General features: G+C 34.4%; 4 protein-coding genes and 1 long non-coding RNA gene across 7 annotated transcripts; 2 read left to right on the forward strand and 3 right to left on the reverse strand.

Moving 5' to 3' along the window:
- Positions 1 to 219: 219 nt before the first annotated feature.
- Positions 220 to 2987, reverse strand: LOC112019541 (probable prolyl 4-hydroxylase 12). Its single transcript, XM_024052063.2, has 7 exons — positions 2733 to 2987; positions 1856 to 1972; positions 1585 to 1642; positions 1404 to 1505; positions 1098 to 1155; positions 833 to 1005; positions 220 to 736 (listed from the first exon to the last, which is right to left on the reverse strand). The coding sequence occupies exons 1-7, from the start codon at positions 2801 to 2803 to the stop codon at positions 383 to 385; spliced, it is 933 nt and encodes a 310-aa protein (XP_023907831.1). The 5' UTR covers positions 2804 to 2987; the 3' UTR covers positions 220 to 382.
- Positions 2988 to 5401: 2414 nt separating this feature from the next.
- LOC112019571 (uncharacterized) lies at positions 5402 to 10936 on the reverse strand. Of its 2 annotated transcripts, XM_065762522.1 has the most exons (6): positions 9148 to 10936; positions 7306 to 7364; positions 6824 to 6952; positions 6315 to 6450; positions 6126 to 6207; positions 5905 to 6017 (listed from the first exon to the last, which is right to left on the reverse strand). In XM_065762522.1, exons 1-5 carry the CDS (start codon positions 9850 to 9852, stop codon positions 6169 to 6171), a joined length of 1068 nt encoding a protein of 355 aa, XP_065618594.1. In that variant the 5' UTR covers positions 9853 to 10936; the 3' UTR covers positions 5905 to 6017; positions 6126 to 6168. The 2 variants fall into 2 exon arrangements, with proteins under 2 accessions (XP_065618593.1, XP_065618594.1); XM_065762521.1 differs by lacking the exon at positions 6126 to 6207 and having other exon boundaries at positions 5402 to 6017; positions 9148 to 10929.
- Positions 10937 to 16908: 5972 nt separating this feature from the next.
- Positions 16909 to 17238, reverse strand: LOC136062868 (uncharacterized). Its single transcript, XM_065762518.1, has one exon. The coding sequence runs from the start codon at positions 17236 to 17238 to the stop codon at positions 16909 to 16911; it is 330 nt and encodes a 109-aa protein (XP_065618590.1).
- A 919-nt stretch (positions 17239 to 18157) lies between these two features.
- LOC136062871 (uncharacterized) lies at positions 18158 to 19447 on the forward strand. Its single transcript, XR_010624611.1, has 2 exons — positions 18158 to 18279; positions 19343 to 19447. It is a non-coding gene; the product is annotated as an uncharacterized LOC136062871 (long non-coding RNA).
- Positions 19448 to 19796: 349 nt separating this feature from the next.
- On the forward strand, positions 19797 to 21917 carry LOC112019462 (large ribosomal subunit protein eL36y). 2 transcript variants are annotated; one of them, XM_024051989.2, is made up of 4 exons: positions 19797 to 19917; positions 20967 to 21074; positions 21306 to 21505; positions 21671 to 21917. In XM_024051989.2, exons 2-4 carry the CDS (start codon positions 20973 to 20975, stop codon positions 21699 to 21701), a joined length of 333 nt encoding a protein of 110 aa, XP_023907757.1. In that variant the 5' UTR covers positions 19797 to 19917; positions 20967 to 20972; the 3' UTR covers positions 21702 to 21917. The 2 variants fall into 2 exon arrangements, with proteins under 2 accessions (XP_023907757.1, XP_023907749.1); XM_024051981.2 differs by having other exon boundaries at positions 19801 to 19917; positions 20970 to 21074.
- Positions 21918 to 23062: the final 1145 nt, after the last annotated feature.

Below are 23062 nucleotides of genomic sequence, written 5' to 3' on the forward strand. Positions count from 1 at the left end.
TCTCTTGAATCATCCTTCAAATCTTTGTACTATAAGCACTCACTGTGAAGTGTGAAGGTCAAGAGGTCAAAGTCTTTGATATGATTTCACACAAATGGTGAGATTTTTCATCTACTAAAATTTCTTTTCCCTGATTAAAATAAAATAATAATAAAATCTACTTCGTTAATGTCAAATCCAGAAAAGGAACATTAAAGAACATTAAAGAAACAAGAGAGATATTCAAATTGGGATATCTTTATTCACAATATGCGTAGTGTGACGAATCGAGTTCCCCACTATCAGTGAAATTTTAGAGCTACAGCTCAAGAATCGACTACAGATCAATCACAAAGAATGCAAAATCAGCTCTAAAATTGGTGACAAAATGAGAGGTTACTTATCAGCATGCATTACAACTCTTCCTACATGTCCCATAATAATCAGGAGAACCAATCATGTATACAGGATTTCTTTGGCATTCCCCAATGGCAGCCCACTTGGGACAACTTTCTTCTTCATCTGTGCAATCAGTGCCATCTGTTTTCAATGGTAATTTTTCCCCACTGATGGATCCAACGTGGAAGAATTTGGTGGCATGCCACATTTCCCCCTCAACGATAGGGCACCTAGCATGGGAGCTACTATTATCAGGAGATGCATTTGGGTGGACAGTGAAAAACAGAATAGCATTCCCTTTAATAGGTCTCAGAATGTTACTACTCTTTGTACAACCGGACCAAATCTTGCTCTTCACCTGAGACAATTTTAACAGTGGTTAATGAGCATATGTGAATTCATGATCTAAAAATGATGATAATTAAAATAAGTTTTAATTTTGTTTATCTCTCACCTCTGAATCAGGAAAGTGAATCTCACCACCCTGAGTGATATTTGAGAGATACAAAACAACTATTGCCATCAAAGGCTTGGTTAATTCCAGTGTGGATTTATTACCAAGATAATTGTATTTCTTGTCAACCTCCTCAAGTCCATAATGCATAATCTGTAATGGCCTGCTGTTCTCTGAAGGGCAAAGTTAACAATAGAAAGCATCACTAACAGGACAGCCATTTTAGAAAGAAGAGGGCAAGAACCAACGAACTGGGTTGAGGTACCTTTGGGCAGGAAAGTCCAAGCTGAAATTCTTTCCTCAATCCTTGAAACTACATCATCCTAGAAATAAAATATATATATTATTATTTTATACAAAATCTTCAGTCACCAGACTATTCAATTAGCGGCAACCTTAGTATCTATTGTAACTAAAAAGTCAACATAATTTTAGACCAGTTAAGAAATTAGAAGTTTGTACACTGTTAATAATATGACTATAGTCCCTGGTTTAATAAGGTTTATATAAATCCTAATGCCTAGGTATGCAGAAGACAATCATTTAACATTGGTAACACATGGAAACTCACTTCTATGTCTAAAGGAATTTCTGAACTTCTAAGTAGCCTGTCTGTGCCAACATGCCCTGAATTGTCATCATTGCCCAAACCATTTTCCTTCATTCCATGTGCCTGAATGCAAAACACATATTTTCAAACCCATCCAAGCATAATGAATCACGATTATGAAAGTGGCAACACAAGGAAATACCAAAGTAATAAGATGGTCACATTCCTCATCTGACAGAAAGCCCTTGTATAAGAAAACCCTATTGCAAAAAAGAAAACATCAGATTTTCAAAGTAAATGAGGTTTAAATTGATTGTTCCTCAGAAAAGACATAATTGAAGCCTATATCATTATATGCAAAGCTCTAATAAAATGCTATTTTTTATTGTCCCTATCTTGGAAAAAAGAAGTATATGGATATAGCTTATTTGAAATGTAAAAATCCAAAAAATAAGGAGTTCAAAGTACCTGACCTTGGTTGCCAAGAGAGTTGGACAACCCGTGACGGGTCAATTTTGTTGGAATGAACAGAGTGCCCCAATTGTATGAAAGTTTCCTGGCTGGCCTCCTTATCCCTTAATTCCTTTCGGCTGCTTAATCAGAATGGCAGAAAAACAAGTTACGGTTATAACAGCAAAAAAAACTATTACATGAATGACAATATTAATAAGCTTCTTCAAACGCATAACTCATAATCATGGCCATTGGCCAAACACTCATCTGATATGGAAAATTTTCAGCTACATATAAAAAAAGGCATCCCAAAATGAATTCAAATAGAAAAGCTGATGGCATTTCCCTTCAACAAAGATACACATGCACTCACTCAAGTTTTTCACTCGAAGATGGAAATATGTACTTAATTGTTCCATCAAGATGCTGCCTTTTGTGGTTTTTACCTAAAAATCATGTGCATTTACAACAAATAGAAACATTTATGGAAAGAAAAATGGGATTTGAACCAAAACCCACATCAAGAAAACCATGAAGATCAATCTATATCCAAAATTCCACATTTATAACAAAAAAAGGAGGGAGAAATGACACCCAGAAGTGAGAAACACATATACAGCTAGAACAAAGGCACTGATAAGTTGATAACATTATAAATTCCATATATAAACATGCATATATTCAACACAAAAAACATACTTTCTTTGGCCAATTCACAAAAATATACATATTTATTCCCAGTTTTCGCCTAGAATTGCCACAATTCTAGACAATTGAATAAAAATCAATGATACCCAGAATGAAATAACACTTGCACTCACTGATACACAGCTAAAATGTGAGAGTTAAATAATGTGTGGACAGCTGCAATGCGAAAAATTGAAATGGGTTTTTCACCTTTCTGCTAAAAGGCTCTGGAAAGAGGATGTAAACGCCAGAAGAAGAAGAATTGAGAGAAGGGACGCCATTGACGAGTAAGAAAGTTGGTAAGAAAAACCCCAACCAATGAACAGAGAGAGATCAAGGACAGCGGAATTTCAAGAAACCTTTGCTTCTGAATTGAGTAATACTACAAGTCTACAAGTCCTAGCTAAATGCGTATGTTTCTTCTTTTTCTTTTTCTTTTTTTCTTTTTTCTTTTCTTTTTTATCAAGACTTGCTACTTGTAATATGATTTGGACCTTTTTTTTTTTTTTTTTTTTTTTTTTTTTATTTTTTTTGAGAAAAATGTTTTGGACATCCTAGTTCTGCAATATTATAGTTTTATTAGAATATTTTTTAAGCTCCAAAAAGGGAAGAGAGAGAGAGAGATTATGTTAAGAACGCGGCTTGTAGTAATGTACCGAACACAGTGATATTTAGACACGTGTCCAGTTTTGGACACGTGTCCAAATCTTAACAGATGCATTGGATGTGTGTGTGTGTGTGTGTGTGTGTATATATATATAGACAAAGTTAGGAGAAAATTTAATTAAATTTTCAATTTTGTACCATGTGTCCCATTTAGTTTTAAATTTTGTGTCAAATGAATTATTGATTATAAAAATCAAAAAGTCCAAATCTAATTAGATTCTAAATTGGATTTCAATTAAAGTCCAATTTTTCGTCACGTGTTCATCTAAATTTTTAATTTTTGTGGCAAATGAATTATTAGGTGTAAAAATTGAAGAGTTCAAAATCAATTAAATTCTAAATCAAACTATATATATATATATATACCGAGAAATCACTATATATTTTAGAAATGTATGGTTTTAAAAAAGTATAAGCTAATACCATGAATAATTTGAAACTCTTCTAAAAAAAATGTATAATTGTGATTGTTTTTAATTGTATTCGTATATATGCAAGAGATTACATACTAGTATATTAATATGAGCAAGACTTTAGATTGCTCATATGCTTGTGAGTGTCATGTACTAAAAAAAATGGCATCATTTCTTGAATTTCCCTTGCCTATGATTATTTTTTGATTGTTTGAGAACTCTACAAAAAGAATAGAGAGAATAAGGGAGGGAATTTGTAGAATAGCACAGTGAGGAAGGAGTATATCGTAAGTTAGAATGCGCTAGAAAGAATGTTGGGAACTAGCATCTCGAGTTTAATAGACTCGATTTCAATCTATAGATCTCGAGTCTTAGAGACTTGAGTTCGAACTTGGAGATCTGAAGAAAAACAGAAGAGGAACAATTTGAAGAGGCACGATCTGAAGAGGAAGCATGATCTGATTTGAAGAACGAAGAGACGATTTGAAGAGGCACTATATGATCTAAAGAGGAAGAACGAAGAGACGATTTGAAGAGGCACGATTTGGTCTTCAGATCTGCTGTCAAAGAACGAAGAACGAAGAACGATCTGACACTCCGAAGAAAGTGAGGAAGAAGAAGTGAAACTCGAGTCTTAAAAACTCGATTTCCACAAGTCAAGATTTAAAAACTCGATTTTTATCTTGGAACTCGAGTTTTAGACACTCGAGATGCTAGTTTTCAACATTGTTTTAAAACGTGTCAACTAACTAAATTTTTTTAATATTTAATGTTATTTGGAAATAAAATTCGAGAATAAGGTTATATTATGGTTAAAATATAATTTAAATAAATAAGTTTGGAAATCGATTACTCCACTTTCAAAATTTGCGATCATGTTTCTTTTCCTTTATGTCCATCGCATTTTTATGGTACCGCCCAAAACTGACTTCATTTTTATATTTTTTGTTCAAGAGGACTTCGAGGATTAACAAGAAGTTTCTAATAAATGATAGGATGAATACATTGACATCGTTGAAAGTACAAATTACACTCAAATGACCAATTTAGAAATGACCCAATATTTAGCGTTATTATATTTAATGATGATGATATAAAAATAATTGCATTTGAACCATATATAATGACCCTTTTGTATTTTATTTTTTGTACTTTTTTCCCATATCAATACAATTTTCTAATCAGTTATCCAAATAAAAAATTATCAACTAAAATAGTCATAACAATATAGTATTCATAATACGCAATAATTTCATTTCATTTTCCTAAATATGTTCTATTGTAGGTTCTTTTTTTCCCCTCCCCCCAAATGTCAGCTTAGTTGCCGATTATTGATTTCAACAGAAATGTATAGCATTATGAGTTCTAGAAAAACAAAAGAAAGATAAAGAAACTAAAGAAAACGCCATAGGTTGCTTGATTTGTTTGTGTTATGGATAGCATTATGAGTTTTTAAAAAATAGAAGCAAAAATAAATAAATAAACAAATAAACCGCAATAGGCTGCTTGATTTGTTTGTGCTTTTTTATCTAAACATTGTTGCCACCAGACCAAAAGAAAGAAAAAAGTTGTGCTTCTCATGCCATGGAAGATAAGGAAAAAAAATTCCTGTTAATACTTCTAAGTTCTTATCCAGCTTAGACAGTTATTGGCTCCAACAAAATGTAAAATTAATAACATTTGGGCTCAAATTCTGAGTCCCTAGTACTTCGATAAGCCACAATCCAAATGTACATGATCGAAAACAATAGGAGATCTTTAGCCAATTCAATGCTATTGATTTCTTTTGCCAATTCAAAAAAAAAAAAAAAAAAAAATCCTTTCGACCTTGATAGTTTCCAAAAGCTACATGAAAGTAGGTACATATCCAAAGACTGAAAGGCTAGCACCATGTCTATCCAATCATTCTAAATAAATTCATCCGTATTCGTTTTCCTCTATACATCTCTTGGTCTCAATTTTTAACTAATTTCAATACAAATGCACAATGCAAAGCACCACTTTAGCACAATGGGTGGTATTACAATGAATTAATGAATGAGGTTCACCGCAAACTTGTGATTGTATCATATTTTACTTAAATTCAATCTTCCCTATGTGATTTCTTGGGCATTATGTGACCTGACTCATCCTTGTCAAAGAGATGCTCAATGATTTCTTCCCAGCTTTCTATCTTCTTGGTTTTCTGGGATGACCCTGTAGAAGATTCACCAACTGATCTGTCTGAATGCTCCCCTTCCTCCGGCGCATCAAAAGTTCCATACTGTGAAGGATTATAAGCATGTGGCACAGACAGTGTTACAGCCCTTTGTAGTGCAGCCTTGTACTCTTCAGTGTGTTCTCTAGCTAAGGTCTCCTGCCGCTCCATTCTTTGCTTTGCTGGAATTTCCATGGTCTGATATTTCTCTAGCATTAACTGAGCTCAGTGAGAGAAAAATGCAAAGGTTAAGATACAAAAGTGAAAAGAAGTCTGACAATATTCATCGATTTTTATTAGTGCTAAAGGGGGCAAACGGAAGCATACCGTTTGACTAATAAAAGCAAGCGTAGGCTTCAAAATACACCCTCTACCAATTTAATTTTTTTCTGGAAATGGTTACTCTAACCTGTTGATAGCTTACAACATGTAGAGAATCCATATTTCATTACCTGGCTAACCCATTAGCCATTATCATTAACCACAATCAATAAGTAATAGAATCTGAAAACATACATCCAGTGCCCTTTGAGCTTCTCTCTCTATCCAAATGATGGCATGGTCAGAAGTGGCATTACAAGAAAGAACTATGTGCTCAAACCTCCCATCTACTGGTACTGCTGTCCTCACAACTGGGGGATATCTTCCCATCCTGCAAACAAAATATTCAACTTGAATGTCCATCAAATGGCCCAAGCTTGACTTTTATTTCCTACCTCAAAATTGACAAACTCTAGGATTATAAAATTCAAAAATCAGGCACCACCAAAATGTTTGTCATCTGAAAACACCAACTCATGCAACATATGTGTTTGTAATTTTCTCCATAGAATCATAAACAAATTTATTTTTTTGATAGATAATCATAACCACATTTGTGCCTACAATACGGATATGTACAAATGCCCAACATCACAACCTTGCATGTTGAACCTATATCCTATTGAATTCTTACATAAGCATAAGTTTTTTTACTTGGCTGAGCAAATATTTGACAGAACCATGTTTGTTATGCCAAAGTATACCTGCAAGGCTTTCTCTCAACAATGTGGTAGAGGCGACCAGGTGCATACAGCCTCCTTGGATCTTTGAGCATTTTTTCCTCAGGTATACAGGTATCCCTCATGCATCTTAGGCATAAAAGGCATGGCAAACTGTTCAGCAAAGAAAGAACATCTTCATTAATAAATCAAATCAACACTGAAAGAGATGATAATTTAATTTACTAAAATATCCCATAATAGATGGCTTCAAATAAATTCTGAGATATCAATATACTAAGAAAAAAAATTTAATCTTTTGTACAATTAATTTATGGAACATTTAGTATATATGATTAACAGTTTCATTAGTTTTGTCCTTTTGTAACTAAAAAAATTGAGAGGGGCTATATGAGTGACCTATCCTAAGAGACAGAAAGCAAGGCATCTGGCTTGCACAATGAGAGTCTTGCTTTTCAAAGGATGTCAGTATAAAACAATTGAGAAAGGTGATGAAGCCGCTCTACCAGAAAAGTGACTTGAAAATGTCTTCCAATGGTGTGGCTGTCCGTGGTAAGAAGTCATCCTGGTAAATAATGTAGGTTATCAGAATTAAATTTGAAGCACATATGCAGACACATCCAAGTAGAAGAACTCCACTATCTTACTCAATTTATTTGAACAGAATGCACTATTTGATACAGATCTATTATGTTCAACCATGAGTCAACTTAATAACTAAGTATTTTATCAATCAAATACTGAGACACTTAATATTACTGTGGAAGGGACCAGATCATTCAGTCATGTGGTGTAATATACACATAAATAATTATATATCTATATGTGTGCATGTATGAGAGGGAGATAGAGTTGCGTTTTATGCACTAATTCAAGAAATAGTTCAGTTTTTTTAGGTCAGCATGTGAGTCGCCCTCTATGTGTTGAATATAATATCTAAGTACTTGAACAAAGATCATACCTAATCCCCCCAAATGAATTGCAGGCTTCATTCTCAAATATGATGTCCCTCGTCTGAGTAAGTTTGACTCCCCTCAAAAGAAATGTCACCTTTATCATGGATAAATTTCATTCCCCAGAATGCTCCCTCACTAGAAAGGGGCAACCGAGTTGCTTCAGCCCCTTTCATTATTAGTGGGGCTCACCCAAAATATATTCCTCATCTTGCATATCCATACCAGATCAAAGAAACCATTAGTTGGGCTCATCCATAATTGGTTACACCTTACACGTCAGAAACACATTTCTTCTTCATATTGTCAGAAAGAAACTCAATTCTCCCGTTGATCTAGTGATGCTCAACAGCACTTCTTCCGACCACATGAACTACTGTTACATTGAATGATATATGCTTAAATAGTAATGTGTCTATAAACTAAATATTCTTCTTCTTTTGCAACCTGTGAACTTCATTCCCATAAAATTCCTCTTGATGGAACTCCACAATATTCATTTTTATGGAAATTACACACAAACACCCAGTGGGTCTTGAACCCATAACCTCACATTCCACCTTGCTTTTTACAAGTAAAGGAGGTGCCATTTCAGCTAGAGCTGATTGGTGATGGAACCCCACAATACTAAGAATGAAGTTTCTTGATTAGCAGATATTACTTATTAGACAGCTAACTTACAAAGAAATTCTTTCATTAGTGTTATTAACCCAAATTGAGTTCATGGATGTGCTGAATACTTTGATTTCGATGTCATTATGAGTAATAATTCAAACCATTTATAATAATACAGAGCTAATCTCAGTGATAACAGTTTTAACATTGATCTTCTTAATGCAAGTTGAGATTCTCTTACCAATAACAAAGGCAACAAGAAACCTCATAATACAGGAGCATTTTGGCACCTGGACTACTTTTCTTTTTTTTGATAATCTGGCATCTGGACTACTTAATGGGAACAATATTGTCCAAAGATAGAAACAAGGAAAAAGTGCAGAACATTTCAGTGATAAGCAAGAACTTTCATAAGGTTCAAGACAACAAGAAACCTATATGAGCATTCTGGCATATGGGCTTCTTAATGGGAACAACATTGTCCAAAGATGAAGACATGAAGTTCAGAACAATCCTGTTATAACTTTCAAGAAATCCTTCTCTTTTACTTTTTCCAAAGCAGACTACTACCAGCTTCACCAACAAACACATATGATACAAAGGATTAAGATGCTATGACTCTCTAATATAATATGTCACAGAAATAACACAAGGCATGAAAATGCAGGAACAATTATAAGAACGCCACTAAGGCTTTATAAGATGCACAATTATATGAATTTTAAAATAAATAAAAAAATCTTATTTAAACAAAAACAGCAAACAAGAATACAAACTTGCCTGTAACACAACAGAATTGATGACATCTGCATATCTAACTGCCAAATTTAGTGAAATACACCTGGCAGGTGCTATAGCATAGCACCTGACCCTCTTCCTTTCAATGTTTCCCAATTTATCCTGATTCTGCACCACCACCATTGTCAACAGTGTCGCCACACCTGATCCAAGAGAATGCCCTGTGAAAGTTAAAGTATAATTTGGATAATCTTCCACCAACTGCTTCAAAACCTCACACTCTGCATCCAAAACACATTCAGCAGCCTTCAATAGCCCATTGTGAACATACCCACCATCAAACTTCTTCTTCCCCAACTTATTATCCAATAGAAGTGCGTAGTCACTTTCCTTTGCCAAATTTAAGCCCCTAATGGCAAGAACTATATCAGAATGATCATGATCAAGATATAATATATAAGGAGGTGCCTTTCCTTTGGTATCTTCGTAAGTTTTTTTCAGAACTAACAAATCTGGGTTGATTCCATATCCACCAGATGGTTCCCAAAGGGGGTGCCTCAGATCATCTTCGTACACAGATAGAATATAGCGACAAAGACGAGGGACAGGCTCAAATTCTTCAGCTGTGGCAAGGCCCCAAGTCTCACTGTCATGTCCTGCAGTGTGGAGACATCGTTTCCAAGCCCAGCGGGCACATGCCAGACAGTAAACACACTCAAGAAGAGGGAGGCCACATACGATTGACATTGAGGCCTACAGTCTGAGCAGGCTAAGATAGATCAAGAGCATGAGTTTCATAACCCAAGGGCAAAGTAACTAGGGCAAACAACTTGCTGATGAAAGAAATCGATTGGGACTACAGACATGGGACTTGAAGTAACTTGTGAGAATTCATTCAGCACTAAACTTAGTAGATGAGTATACTGGGAATTCAAACTAAGATTCAAAGTATGACAAGAGAATTAACAATGGTGCTGAAAATCAAGTAGAATTGAGTTGCAGGAGATGTGTATATATATGAAATTCAATGATGGGATTACAACTATGATGTAAAAATTAAAAAGGGTATCAGAATTTAGGAAAACTGAGAAATAAAAACATATAGATTTTGACCAAGGCCAAAAAGATTCAACACTTTAACAACACAAAAAACTACAAGCTAGAACCTTTAAACTTGTGTAATAAAAAATATTACCCAGTAGGGGTTTAGAGAAGGTCAATAGACAATACACCAACTGAAGCTTCCCTCCAATGAGTAGAGTATATAATGGTATTCCGACAATAATGAATTAAACTCAAACAGCAACAGCCAATCACCAAATCTATGAGGAATAAGAATCCAGTAATCTGCAGAAGGGTCAAGATCAAGACTTGACAAAGAATTGGAATTTAGGGAGACCCAGAAACTGATACTCAGTAAATGAACTGAATTGGGTCTTCAACATAAAAAATTTTCTATGCACTAAAGGAAATTAAAAATAAAAAGAGACCCAAGTACCGGGCTTCAGTGTTGATCCAAGGAAGTGGAAATTACAAAGCATCAAACAACACCCTTTATGGAAAACACAACAGACAACTGAAGATTGTGAACATCATAGACTCTCATTGATGGGATATAATTATAAAATATTTGAAACATGGGGTTTTAAATTAATATAGCTGAAAAAGATTTGTGAGTTTGTGCTGATGAGTTGTAATTGTATGAGAATTATAAGATATTGAATGGAAAAGACAACAAAATAAAACAATATTTAAAGGACTATGTATACCTGCAAGTCAAAGCCCATTCGGGGTTTTACTGTGATTGCTTCAAAGTTTGATGTGGAAGAAAACATGTAGATTATAGTACACACTTTCTTTCAGTTAAAAGAATATTGAATTTTAGTACATAGTAAATGTGAAACACTTTCATTTTTTTCTTTTTTTAACAAGGTGAAAACACTTCCACGATCAGCTTTGATTGGTTATGGTAAATGTGTAAATATTCCATACTTCTAGTGGCAATTTGTTTTGAGGAGTTTTTTTTTTTTTTTTTAAGAGGTGAGTTAGTAGATCGTTTTGTGATCTACTGGCTTGACCAGATTCGGCTGATTAGTAGATGATGCAATGTCACGTGATCCACGTGCTTCTCTCTTTGGACCGTTAAATGCTTGTGTTTCGTGAGTTCCGGGATTCCTTCACTATTTAGAGACTTTGAGTTTGAAAAACTTGGAAAATATTCCCTAATTCCCTTTCTATCTCTCTTTATTCACATTTTTAGTTTTGGATTTTGAACATTTGTTGGCCCCATTTGTGGTCACACCACGCATCAAACTGGAGCTATTTTTTTTTTTCCAAAGTAGTATACTAATTTCAATTTTATTAAAACCTTTGTATCGGCAAGATCAATTAAAAACTTTTTACTTACGAGTGATGAACTAAAAACTACGATGATTATTTTAGCTCACAAAAATACATATTTATAAAATATGGGGCTTTACATAATTATAGTGGAGATTCATCACCTCATATGACTCTCTTTATCTTAGGCAAGTTTTCCTCTCCTCGAAGAGGTGATGGGATAAGGATGAGACTTGCTTGTCTAATCTTGCCTCACCTGAATGTGTATATATATTTTTTTTTTCTTTTTTTTTCTTTTTTTTTGTAAACAGGATAGATATTATAAATTAAAGAAATATTATGTTCATAATATTTTCATAACAAATTTTAAGTGTTGGGTTGATATGGGTAAGCAAAAAAATAATTTAAGTTATAGATTCAAATTATAACCAATAACAACTTACCACTTGTGATTTGTTATGAAAAATGTTATGAATGTAGCACTCCTTTATAAATTAACCAACATTGTCCCCAATTGTAGCTGGACAGAGTCTAGAACGATACATTCCCAACAAATCAGCATACATAAGGGTACAACGAGGGGGGGGGGGTGGATACAAAATGTAAAGAAACATTATATTGGGATGATCCTAGTCTAGCTGAGGCATCAGCACAATAGTTGGCTTCTTTGAAACAATGAAACATCTTAACTCGAGGCAGTTGCAACAACAAATCCTTCTAATGATCAATAAAGCCAAAAAGATCAACATTAGAATTGATATTGCTAACAACTAGGGAAATTGTTGTAGATGCATCAAGTTCAACTTCCAGCCTCATATATTCTTCTTTATTAACATATATTTAAATAATTTATATAGAATTTAATATTTATTATAAATGTCCTACATTTATTTATTTTTATGAAGATTCGATTACTATCTCCTAAAATACCTCCAACTTGCCTTGGCTCTTACTTACTCTACTCTTGCCTCAAAGAGGGAACAAGACACTTCTGATTCAACTATATCTTGTCCCATTGTCATCCCTAATTTATAATAAAAACAAATAACAACATATTAGAGTCAAAAGCTTATCAAATATACAAGTTTGTTCATTCTTCAATCTCAAAAATATGCATGATTTTTAAGTACTACTCATTTTGAATCAAATAAAAGAAACATAGTAAGTTGGGGAAAGATAATTTGAACTATGGACATTGTAAACACAACATTTCTCAAAGTTTGAAAATCAAACAAATTGAAAAGTGTTCTACAAATATAATTTTGTATTAATCGAGTAGTAAGTAAAATCTCTGTTTTGATTATTTTACAATAGAATAATTCTCTGATTTTATCTTCTTTGAACTTGACTTGAACAAGAAATCTTCCTGACTTTGGTTAGAAGATTGATCAAACGGTCTTTACAACAAATCTCTGGCTTTGAGCTTTTTAGAGATTTGTTGTTCTTCAAGTTCTTTAAGTATTTCGAATGTTATTCAAGTTCTTCGAAGATTCTTGAGACAGAATTTCTCCAAAGTTTGGGCTTCTTGAAAACTTGGTATTGAAAATGAGAGGGAATGTCTTCTATTTATAGTGGTTTAAGAGGATAAGCTCCACTTTGAATTGATATGCTTGAAGAAATGTAGTAAACTCTAATTGGCCTAAATTTTGCTTAGAGATAATTATCTCTATTTATCTATTTTGATTCAGATAATAATCAACAAAGATAAATAATTATCTCAATTTTATTTATTTATTTTGATAAAGATAATTATCCATTAATTTTGAATAGAAAATTTATCTTTATTTTAATAAAGATAATTATCCATAAATTTTGAATAGGAAATTTATCTTTATCTTGTGACTCAAATGACACATCGCAAATTTCAATATGCCAATGTGATATCAATTTGAATGACACATGTCATCATTTGATTTAATTAATTTAATGATATATTAATTTGGAACTAGCATGTAACTCATGCAAATGCATGGATGTATTTAAAAGTAAACCAAATTTTATCACAAAAATATAAGAATTAGTCAAATTGTTTTTAAAAAGTAAACGTAATTAATCACATATTAAAATTTTTACCTAAATTTAATACTACTTATGATCAATTTTTTTTTCCCTAATTTTTAACAAGATAGAACTTGTGGTGATCTTTGTTGTATGAGTCTTGGGCCTTTCTTGCAAATGGAGACCCCATGGATATGGCCCACTTCATCCGCTTGGTGTAATAGGCTATGTAGCTCTTCTATGTAAAGGAGAAACAGATAGGGGAGAGTGGGTCCCCTTGTCGATGCCTCTCGATGGGTGGATCACGTTAGTAGGATCTCCGTTTATAAGAATGGAGTAGCTTACTGAGGTAACGGATTTCATCATTAATGCCACCCACTTTTCATCAAAACCCATTTTCCTCATAATCTTCTCAAGATAGGGCCACTCAATACAATTGTAGGCCTTACTTATGTCCAACTTCAAAGCCATGAACCTCGACTTACCGGATTGGTGGTTTTTCAATAGTGAAGGGTTTCAAAGGCCATTAGAACGTTATATGTGATAACTCTCCCTACTTAGAAAGCACTTTGGTTCTCAGATATTACATAAGGCAGAACAACCCTGAGTCTGTTAGTTAGGACTTTGGAGACTAGCTTATAGATCAAGTTGCATAGGCTGATGGGGCTGAATTCAGTCATATTTTCTAGAGATTTTACTTTAAGGATCAAGGTAATATTGGTATGATTAATCTCTTTAGGAATTTTGCAATTATTTAAACAACCTAGAATGTAGAGCATACCTCATCACAATTAAAAACCAAAAGGAATGATAGAATAGGGCATACCGCCAGGGCCTGGTGCCGTGATGGGTTCCATTTGATTGATGGTTGTCTCTACTTCATCTCTCGAGAAAGGCCTAAGAAGTTGGTCATTCATCTCTTTTGTAACTGAGGGCTGGATTACCTCCAATACAGCATCGAATTCTGTGGGGTGTGTGGAGAACAGAGTTTGGTAATATTGGGTTGCAACCTCCTTAATCTGGGAGTCTTCAGAGCACCAAACATTTGAGTCGTTTCTCAAGCCTAAAATCCTATTTCTTTGAAATCTCTGGGAGGCTTTACTATGGAAGTATCTTGTGTTTCGTCCCCCTCTTTCAAAAAGAGAGCTCTATACCGTTGGTGCTACATTTGGCTTTCTTTATCTAGCAAATCATTGAGCTTTGCTTGCAAAGACTAAATTAAATTTGCATCCCCATTTCCCTTTGCAGCTTCTAATTCAGCTCTGTTTAGCATTTTCGATTTCATATCAATTGATCTTTTAATGCTACCAAAAGAATGATAACTTCAAGAAAGGATTTTGTCCCCACAATTTTTGAGTTTACCGCTACCAAAGTCATTGAAGCTTCGGGAGAGGACTGACCCAAGCATCTTTCACTGTCTGACTACAGTCTCCATCACTAAGCCACATCTTTTCGAACTTGAAAGGTCTATTCAGCTTTGGGTTATGCCTTCTGGATTGATGACTATTGGTTTATGATCCGATGAGTGGGATTGGAGATGGTGAATTGAGGAGCCCAGGTTGAGGAAGGACCATTGATTGTTGGCAATTGCTCTGTCAAGCCTCTCAAACACCATACCCCCTACCTTTTACCTTTCCAAGTAAATTTATCTCCCATATACCTAGGTCCTTTGAGCCCTATTCGTCTAGGACATCACGAAAAGCCTTCATAATCCTTCTTGTCTCGGACCAAGACCCAGTTTTTCATGAGACCATAGAATTTTATTGAAGTCCCCTGCGCACAACCAAGGAGGGAAAACACTACGGTGGAGAGACCTAATCAGAGACCATGTTTCAGGCTCCCTAGCTACTTCATCGAAACCATAAAATACCTGTAAAACGCCATTGGGCTACTGGATTACGACCAACAATATGGTTTTTTATTTAATAGAGTTAAGATGGGAAGTTTGATAGATAAGTGATTTTATATTTTGAATCTCTTGTATATTTTTTGTAATGAAAAAAACTAAAAAAAAAAAAAAAAAAAAAGAGTTTTTTTCTTTTACCAAAACAAGATAGTAATTTTTTAGGTAATTTAATATTTCATATAACCATAGCAATCACGAAATGCCGTTGCATTAATTTATTTTTATTAAATAAAAATTGAATTCAACAGATCATTTGATTGAATTTGGTGATGTCATAATTATATAATATGATTTAGACAATTAGTTAGATGAACTTTATATTAATAATGATTCAGTGGCACAAGACAAGTATCATGTGAACAACTAATAACCATGTACAAATTATGAAATCTCTCTATCCTAACAAAAGGTGTGTTTTTCTCTCCCCCACTATGAAATTCCAAATGAAGAATGGTTTGTTTTGTTTTTTATTGACGAACTTGATAGTAATTACTATTCTCTTATTATGGATTTTAGGACCATCGCTGGCCTAATTCTCCAAGTGAAGATATGCCACTGCTTTAGAGAAGCTAACAACTACGCGGACGCTCTAACTAGGAAGGGCTCATTCATCCAACAAGATTTTATTGTTTTTAATAATCTGCCTGTGGACATTGTTATGCTTTTATTTTTGATTGCTTTGGTGTGTATTATGAGAGGATCTGTCCTCATAACACTGTAGCTTCTCTTTAGTTCTATTATGGTCGTTATTTACACCCCCCCCCCCCCCCCCCCCCNTTGATTTAATTAATTTAATGATATATTAATTTGGAACTAGCATGTAACTCATGCAAATGCATGGATGTATTTAAAAGTAAACCAAATTTTATCACAAAAATATAATAATTAGTCAAATTGTTTTTAAAAAGTAAACGTAATTAATCACATATTAAAATTTTTACCTAAATTTAATACTACTTATGATCAATTTTTTTTTCCCTAATTTTTAACAAGATAGAACTTGTGGTGATCTTTGTTGTATTGTGAATTTTATTGAGCATACGTTATTGGTTTTTTTTTGTTTTTTTTATTTTATAGTTCATTAATATTAGGTTCTTAGTATTTTGCACTCATTAACTCATTTGGCATAAAGATTAAAAAAGTTTTAATTAAAAAAAGATTAAAAAACTTAAGTGGACATATGGCACAAACTTAAGCAGATAATTATGGTATGGTCCTCATGTAAATTTAAATACATGGCACAAAATTGAATTCTAATTGAACTTTTTCTAAGTTTTGCCTATTAATATATAAATATATTTGTCACTAAATTTTTGATATGACATTTTATAATTTGCCTCTTACAGACATCTTTTTTGGAAAACACTAAAAAATACGAACTAAACTACAAGACTCATGGCAAGTGAGTTCAAATTTGAAGAAATGTAGTTTTTTCCTCCCCTAAGAGAAGAAGAAAGTATTTTTTTTTTTGAGAAACCACCCTCGCAAAAGAGGGGAGGAAATCATTGAATTTCTTCAAATAAATATACATCTTTCACCCCTGGAGGAACATCATCCATCTAGGATTGGAAATCAACAAAATTACATGCCAATCTAGCCAGTCCATGGGCAACTCTATTGCCCTGTCTACGTGTATGACTAAAGAGCACACTCATAAGCGATGAAGACATCACCTTGACATCCTTGACAATCTGACCGAAGCTGGAAGAAGAAAGACCACCACTATTGAGGGCTTTTATAATAATCTCTGAGTCTCCTTCCATTATTACCTTGTTAAAGCCGAGATCTTTTGCAAAGTAGAGGGCACCTCGAGCTGCCAACACTTCCACCATCTCTATTGATGTAGGCAATGGAATGGGTTGTGTAAAAGCTGCCAAAACTAGACCCATGTCATTTTGAATTATCGCTCCCAAGCCCGCAGAGCTGGTGTTATTGAAAGTTGCTCCATTGAAGTTGATTTTCACCCAACTCGAAGGAGAAGGCAACCATTTTGAGACTTTAGGAGGGAGGGAGCTTTTGGGGGGTTAAGGGAGGACTGGTGGAATTCTTGAAGGCTAGCCGAAGCTAATTGATTGATCATGCCCAGAGGAGCAATAGCGTCACCCACACGAAGTTTGTTATGTCTAGTCCAAATCTAGGAAACTGTTATGCAAGCAAATCCATTAGATCGCTCCTCTCTGCACACCGTTGCAGCACATCAAGGAAGCATGAAACCTTTCCTAGTTCACTGATCAGCCAATCAAAGTGTACATTCCAAACCTGCATTAGGGAAGGACACGACCAAAGGGCATGCACTGTGGTTTCTGGTTCCAAACCGCAACTTGAGCACGTTGCATTGATTGGGATCTTCCTTTTCCTTAGATTTGACTTCAATGGCAGTGAGTCAGACCCTGCTTTCCAAATTAGATTCTTTACTCTGTTAGGGACTTTTAAGCTCCAAATGCCCTTCCATAACCTCTTCGTATTGGAGAGGTTCAAGTTTCTAGGATGCTTATTTAGATCCATGTCCAACAAGAGGTGATAACCTGATCTTACAGAGTATACACATCAGTATTCAACAGCCAAGTTATCACATCCATGCAATACTCAAAATTGAAGGGGATGGCCTTGATTAAAGAAGCTTCACTGGGAAGGAAAAAAAAAAAAAAAAAAACTATTTACAACAATTTCATGGTACTGTTCCTTGCTCCTTGTCGGTTATTGGGCCTAGGCACAACAATTACGGGCTTCATTAGCCCACACTCAGTGTTGTAGCCCTGCTGTCACGCATATAAGCCCATGGACCCTTTTTTTTCCCGAATTGACGAAATCACCCTTCAACTTTTTTCCATATTCCTCCTCCGAGTTCGTATATAAATCCAATCACAACCAAACCCTGAAAACCCTAGCTCCTCTTTTCTCAGACCCGCCTCAAGTCCTCCAAGCTCAAGGTAACAAAACCCTAGCCCTCACTTTCTCTCTCTCTCGCTCTTTCTCTCATTGAGCTTTCTCTAACATGTTAATCTGTTAGTACAATCGATCACTTTCTCTCATTCGTTGAATCGCATAGCACAGTTTCTGAATCTTTGATATTTTTAGGTGCTAATATTATTTTTGCTTTTCTTTCCATCATTTCCCATCGACAATACAAAACCCAGATTTCAAATTCTTTATTTTATATGTTTATGTGTGTATGTGTGCGTGTTGCTTGGAGTTAATGGTTTTTGTTTGCATGTTTGTTTGTTTATGTATAGAGTTCTAATGTGTTAATAAGTCTGTATTTGCATATGTATAAGGGCTTGCAATTGTATTGTGGATCTGAGTTTTGCATATTCCAAGTGTTTGTGAATATATATGAGAGCCCATGTTAGTATTTGTTCTTTTATTTGGTTTTAATGAAAGATTCTTTGGGGATTTATTAGGTATGGAAAATTTTTTTGTTGAATGAGGGTTGCTACATGCTTGTTGCTGAGTTTTATATGAAGAATATATGTGATATTTTTGAAAACCCCATCTGGGTTTTGTTCATGAAAGGTTTCTATATGTAAAAGAAATCACTTTTTTTTGGAGTGGTTTTACTTTTCCCCTTATAAGTTAATGAATCTGCTTGTTTAAGAGCATTAATATAGTTTAAAGACCTGATTCATTGTAGGAAATGATAACAGAATGAGATAAATGTTATTATAACCGAAATTTACCCTTGAAATTGAATGTCAAGAAATCTCAGCTTAATGTATGGACAGAATCAGCTGATCAATACGAGTAACTTTAGGTTTTAATGAAGCAAATTTGCATGTACAGTCATTTGTAATTTTGTTTTGGTTTGATAAGCGGGAACGCTTTAATGTAGATGAACATTAAAAAAAATTGCGATTTTCTAAGCAGTTAAATGTTCGTTCAAAATTGGCTGATTACAGTAAATAACTTTAGAATGTAATGTGTCAAATCTGTGGGTGCAGAATGATGTGATTTCAGTTTGATTATGCATTAATTGAATTTTGACTGTATTAGCAGGTAATGGCTCCAAAACAGCCAAATACTGGCCTCTGTGTGGGCGCGAATAGAGGCCACATTGTGACTAAGAAAGAATTGGCTCCTCGTCCCTCTGATCGCAAAGGAGTAAGTTGATTCTGTTCTATCCCTATCTTTATAGGTTCCAAATCTTCATTGTTTGTATACCTCCAAGTTGTGGGACTTGTTAAAGCAAAATAGGCCATTGATTTTATCATCTTAAGGAAGATGTTGCCTTGGGTTATGATTTCTTTTTGTGCATTTAAATCTGAACTTACCCCCCCCCCCCCCCCCCCAAAATATTTACAACAATTTCATGGTACTGTTCCTTGCTCCTTGTTGGTTATTGGGCCGAGGCACAACAATTACGGGCTTCATTAGCCCACACTCAGTGTTGCAGCCCTGCTGTCACGCATATAAGCCCATGGACCTTTTTTTTTTTCCGGAATTGACGAAATCACCCTTCAACTTTTTTCCATATTCCTCCTCCGAGTTCGTATATAAATCCAATCACAACCAAACCCTGAAAACCCTAGCTCCTCTTTTCTCAGACCCGCCTCAAGTCCTCCAAGCTCAAGGTAACAAAACCCTTACTCTCTCTCTATCTTTCTCTCATTGAGCTTTCTCTAACATGTTAATCTGTTAGTACAATCGATCACTTTCTCTCATTCGTTGGATCGCATAGCACAGTTTCTGAATCTTTGATATTTTTAGGTACTAATATTATTTTTGCTTTTCTTTCCTTCATTTCCCATCGACAATACAAAACCCAGATTTCAAATTCTTTATTTTATATGTATATGTGTGTATGTGTGCATGTTGATTGGAGTTAATGGTTTTTGTTTTCATGTGTGTTTGTTTATGTATAGAGTTCTAATGTGTTAATAAGTCTGTATTTGCATATGTATAAGGGCTTGCAATTGTATTGTGGATCTGAGTTTTGCATATTCCAAGTGTTTGTGAATATATATGAGAGCCCATGTTAGTATTTGTTCTTTTATTTGGTTTTAATGAAAGATTCTTTGGGGATTTATTAGGTATGGCAAATTTTTTTGTTGAATGAGGGTTGCTACTTGCTTGTTGCTGAGTTTTATATGAAGAATATATGTGATATTTTTGAAAACCCCATCTGGGTTTTGTTCATGAAAGGTTTCTATATGTAAAAGAAATCACTTTTTTTTGGAGAGGTTTTACTTTTCCCCTTATAAGTTAATGAATCTGCTTGTTTAAGAGCATTAATATAGTTTAAAGACCTGATTGATTGTAGGAAATGATAACAGAATGAGATAAATGTTATTATAACCAAAATTTACCCTTGAAATTGAATGTCAAGAAATCTCAGCTTAATGTATGGACACAATCAGCTGATCAATACGAGTAACCTTAGGTTTTAATGAAGCAAATTTGCATGTACAGTCATTTGTAATTTTGTTTTGGTTTGATAAGCGGGAACGCTTTAATGTAGATGAACATTAAAAAAAAATTGTGATTTTCTAAGCAGTTAAATGTTCATTCAAAATTGGCTGATTACAGTCAATAACTTTAGAATGTAATGTGTCAAATCTGTGGGTGCAAAATGCTGTGATTTCAGTTTGATTATTCATTAATTGAATTTTGACTTTATTAGCAGGTAATGGCTCCAAAACAGCCAAATACTGGCCTCTGTGTGGGCGCGAATAGAGGCCACATTGTGACTAAGAAAGAATTGGCTCCTCGTCCCTCTGATCGCAAAGGAGTAAGTTGATTCTGTTCCATCCCTATCTTTATAGGTTCCAAATCTTCATTGTTTGTATACCTCCAAGTTGTGGGACTTGTTAAAGCAAAATAGGCCATTGATTTTATCATCTTAAGGAAGATGTTGCCTTGGGTTATGATTTCTTTTTGTGCATTTAAATCTGAACTTCAAGATTTTTACATGGCATAACCTGTTAATATGATCTCTTTCCATTGTTTTTACTAAATGTAGAAAACCAGTAAAAGAGTCCTCTTTGTGAGGAACTTGATCAGGGAAGTTGCTGGATTAGCACCATATGAGAAGAGGATCACTGAGCTTCTTAAAGTTGGAAAGGATAAGCGTGCTTTGAAAGTTGCCAAAAGAAAGTTGGGCACTCACAAGAGAGCAAAGAAGAAGCGTGAGGAAATGTCTAACGTACTCCGTAAGATGAGGTAAGTCTATTATCAAGCCTCCAAAAATTTTAAATTCTGAGTTCTGTTTCAGCCTACTATATATTATTGAGCATTGTTTTTGTAACTTGGTACTCCTGATATAGTTTGGGATTTGGAATTTTTAGCCACAATCTCTTATTTTCGTTTATGGAATTTTGCATGCAGGTCTGGTGGAGGTGGAGAAAAGAAAAAGTGATCTTACTACCCCAATCTCAAGTAGAGGCTCTTGTTATTAGAGTTGTGTTCAGCTTAAATCTCTTTAGTGAGACTGTTTTGAATTTTTAAGTTTTGTTTCAAATGAGATTTGAGAATGCTAAGTACTTTATTCCAATTTATTTTGTTTTTCAGAATTTAGATGTGGCCTACTGTTGTGGTAGGACATTGATCTTTTATTAATGTTGTTTTACAGTTATCTTTTGTGCCTGTTTGCTAAAAATGATTTTCTTGAAATTGATGTTCGTTTATTTTATTGAATTTGAAAAAAAGTATTATGAATGGTATTAAAAAGTGCAGTGAGCTACATGAATAGTAGCAAAAATAAGTTGAATAGTAAAATAAGTTAGCAAAAATAATCTTTGCTAAACAGACATATTAGTTACATATTATGGTTTGTGTAGTCTTGAAACTAAGATTGTTTTGTAAAAATATGTTATCATATCTGGAATTAATGTCTTCATTTTTCTCTGCATTTCTGATTTAGAACACTGCTGATACTGGGAAAATTCGAGGTCATCTTCCTGGATGTTCTCATATAATCATCATATCATTTATCTCCTTGATACAGGATTAGGCGGTTGAATTTGTGCATTGTTACTTATTAGTAATTAGAATTGGCTATTATTCTGGAGGAATTACTAGTAATTTCATAAAATCTAGGAATCGCATAATAAATTGGAATATATACCCTTTCCTGGAAAAGCATACGAGATAATACTTACTATAGAGCTAAGTTTCAAAAGCTGCAACAAACATTATGCACAAAGTACTACAAACTAAAGATGACAATACATTTATTACTAGGAAAATGTTATAGCATATCAACTATAAGACTTCGACAGGTCACTGGGGTGCAATTACACGGGTCTTCAACGATCACGCCTCTACTGCAGCAACTCCGAAACTCTGCTGCTTTTCTACCAAACTTGGATCAGCCTTCCCCTGTTAAAAATCCACGTTTAAGTAATGGGTTACACAAGGTATCGGCAATATTATTTGAATGGAAACCTATAGAAAACTATGGGGGAAGAATAGTAGATAACTAGAAGCCCAACCAACATTAAACAAACAACAAGAAGTCAACAACTACACTTGTCTAATAGTTGCATATCCCATTTCACACTTCTTTCCTGACTTTGTGTCCATCTTCATTTCTCACCATTCCCAGCCCTATCCCCTTGGCTACAACGATCAACTCTTTACTGTGCAAATCATTGATGTTGGTGAGGCACTTCAAATAATAGAATCACCTCCTCTGACTTGGTAACACATCCAGCTCCATTTCCGGTTTTCAGATGGATTTCATTCACAAATTATCAATGGACTATCAACGACTTTGTA

This window comes from Quercus suber, unplaced genomic scaffold (genome assembly GCF_002906115.3).
Source record: "Quercus suber isolate HL8 unplaced genomic scaffold, Cork oak 2.0 scaffold_461, whole genome shotgun sequence".
Classification (NCBI taxonomy): domain Eukaryota; kingdom Viridiplantae; phylum Streptophyta; class Magnoliopsida; order Fagales; family Fagaceae; genus Quercus; species Quercus suber.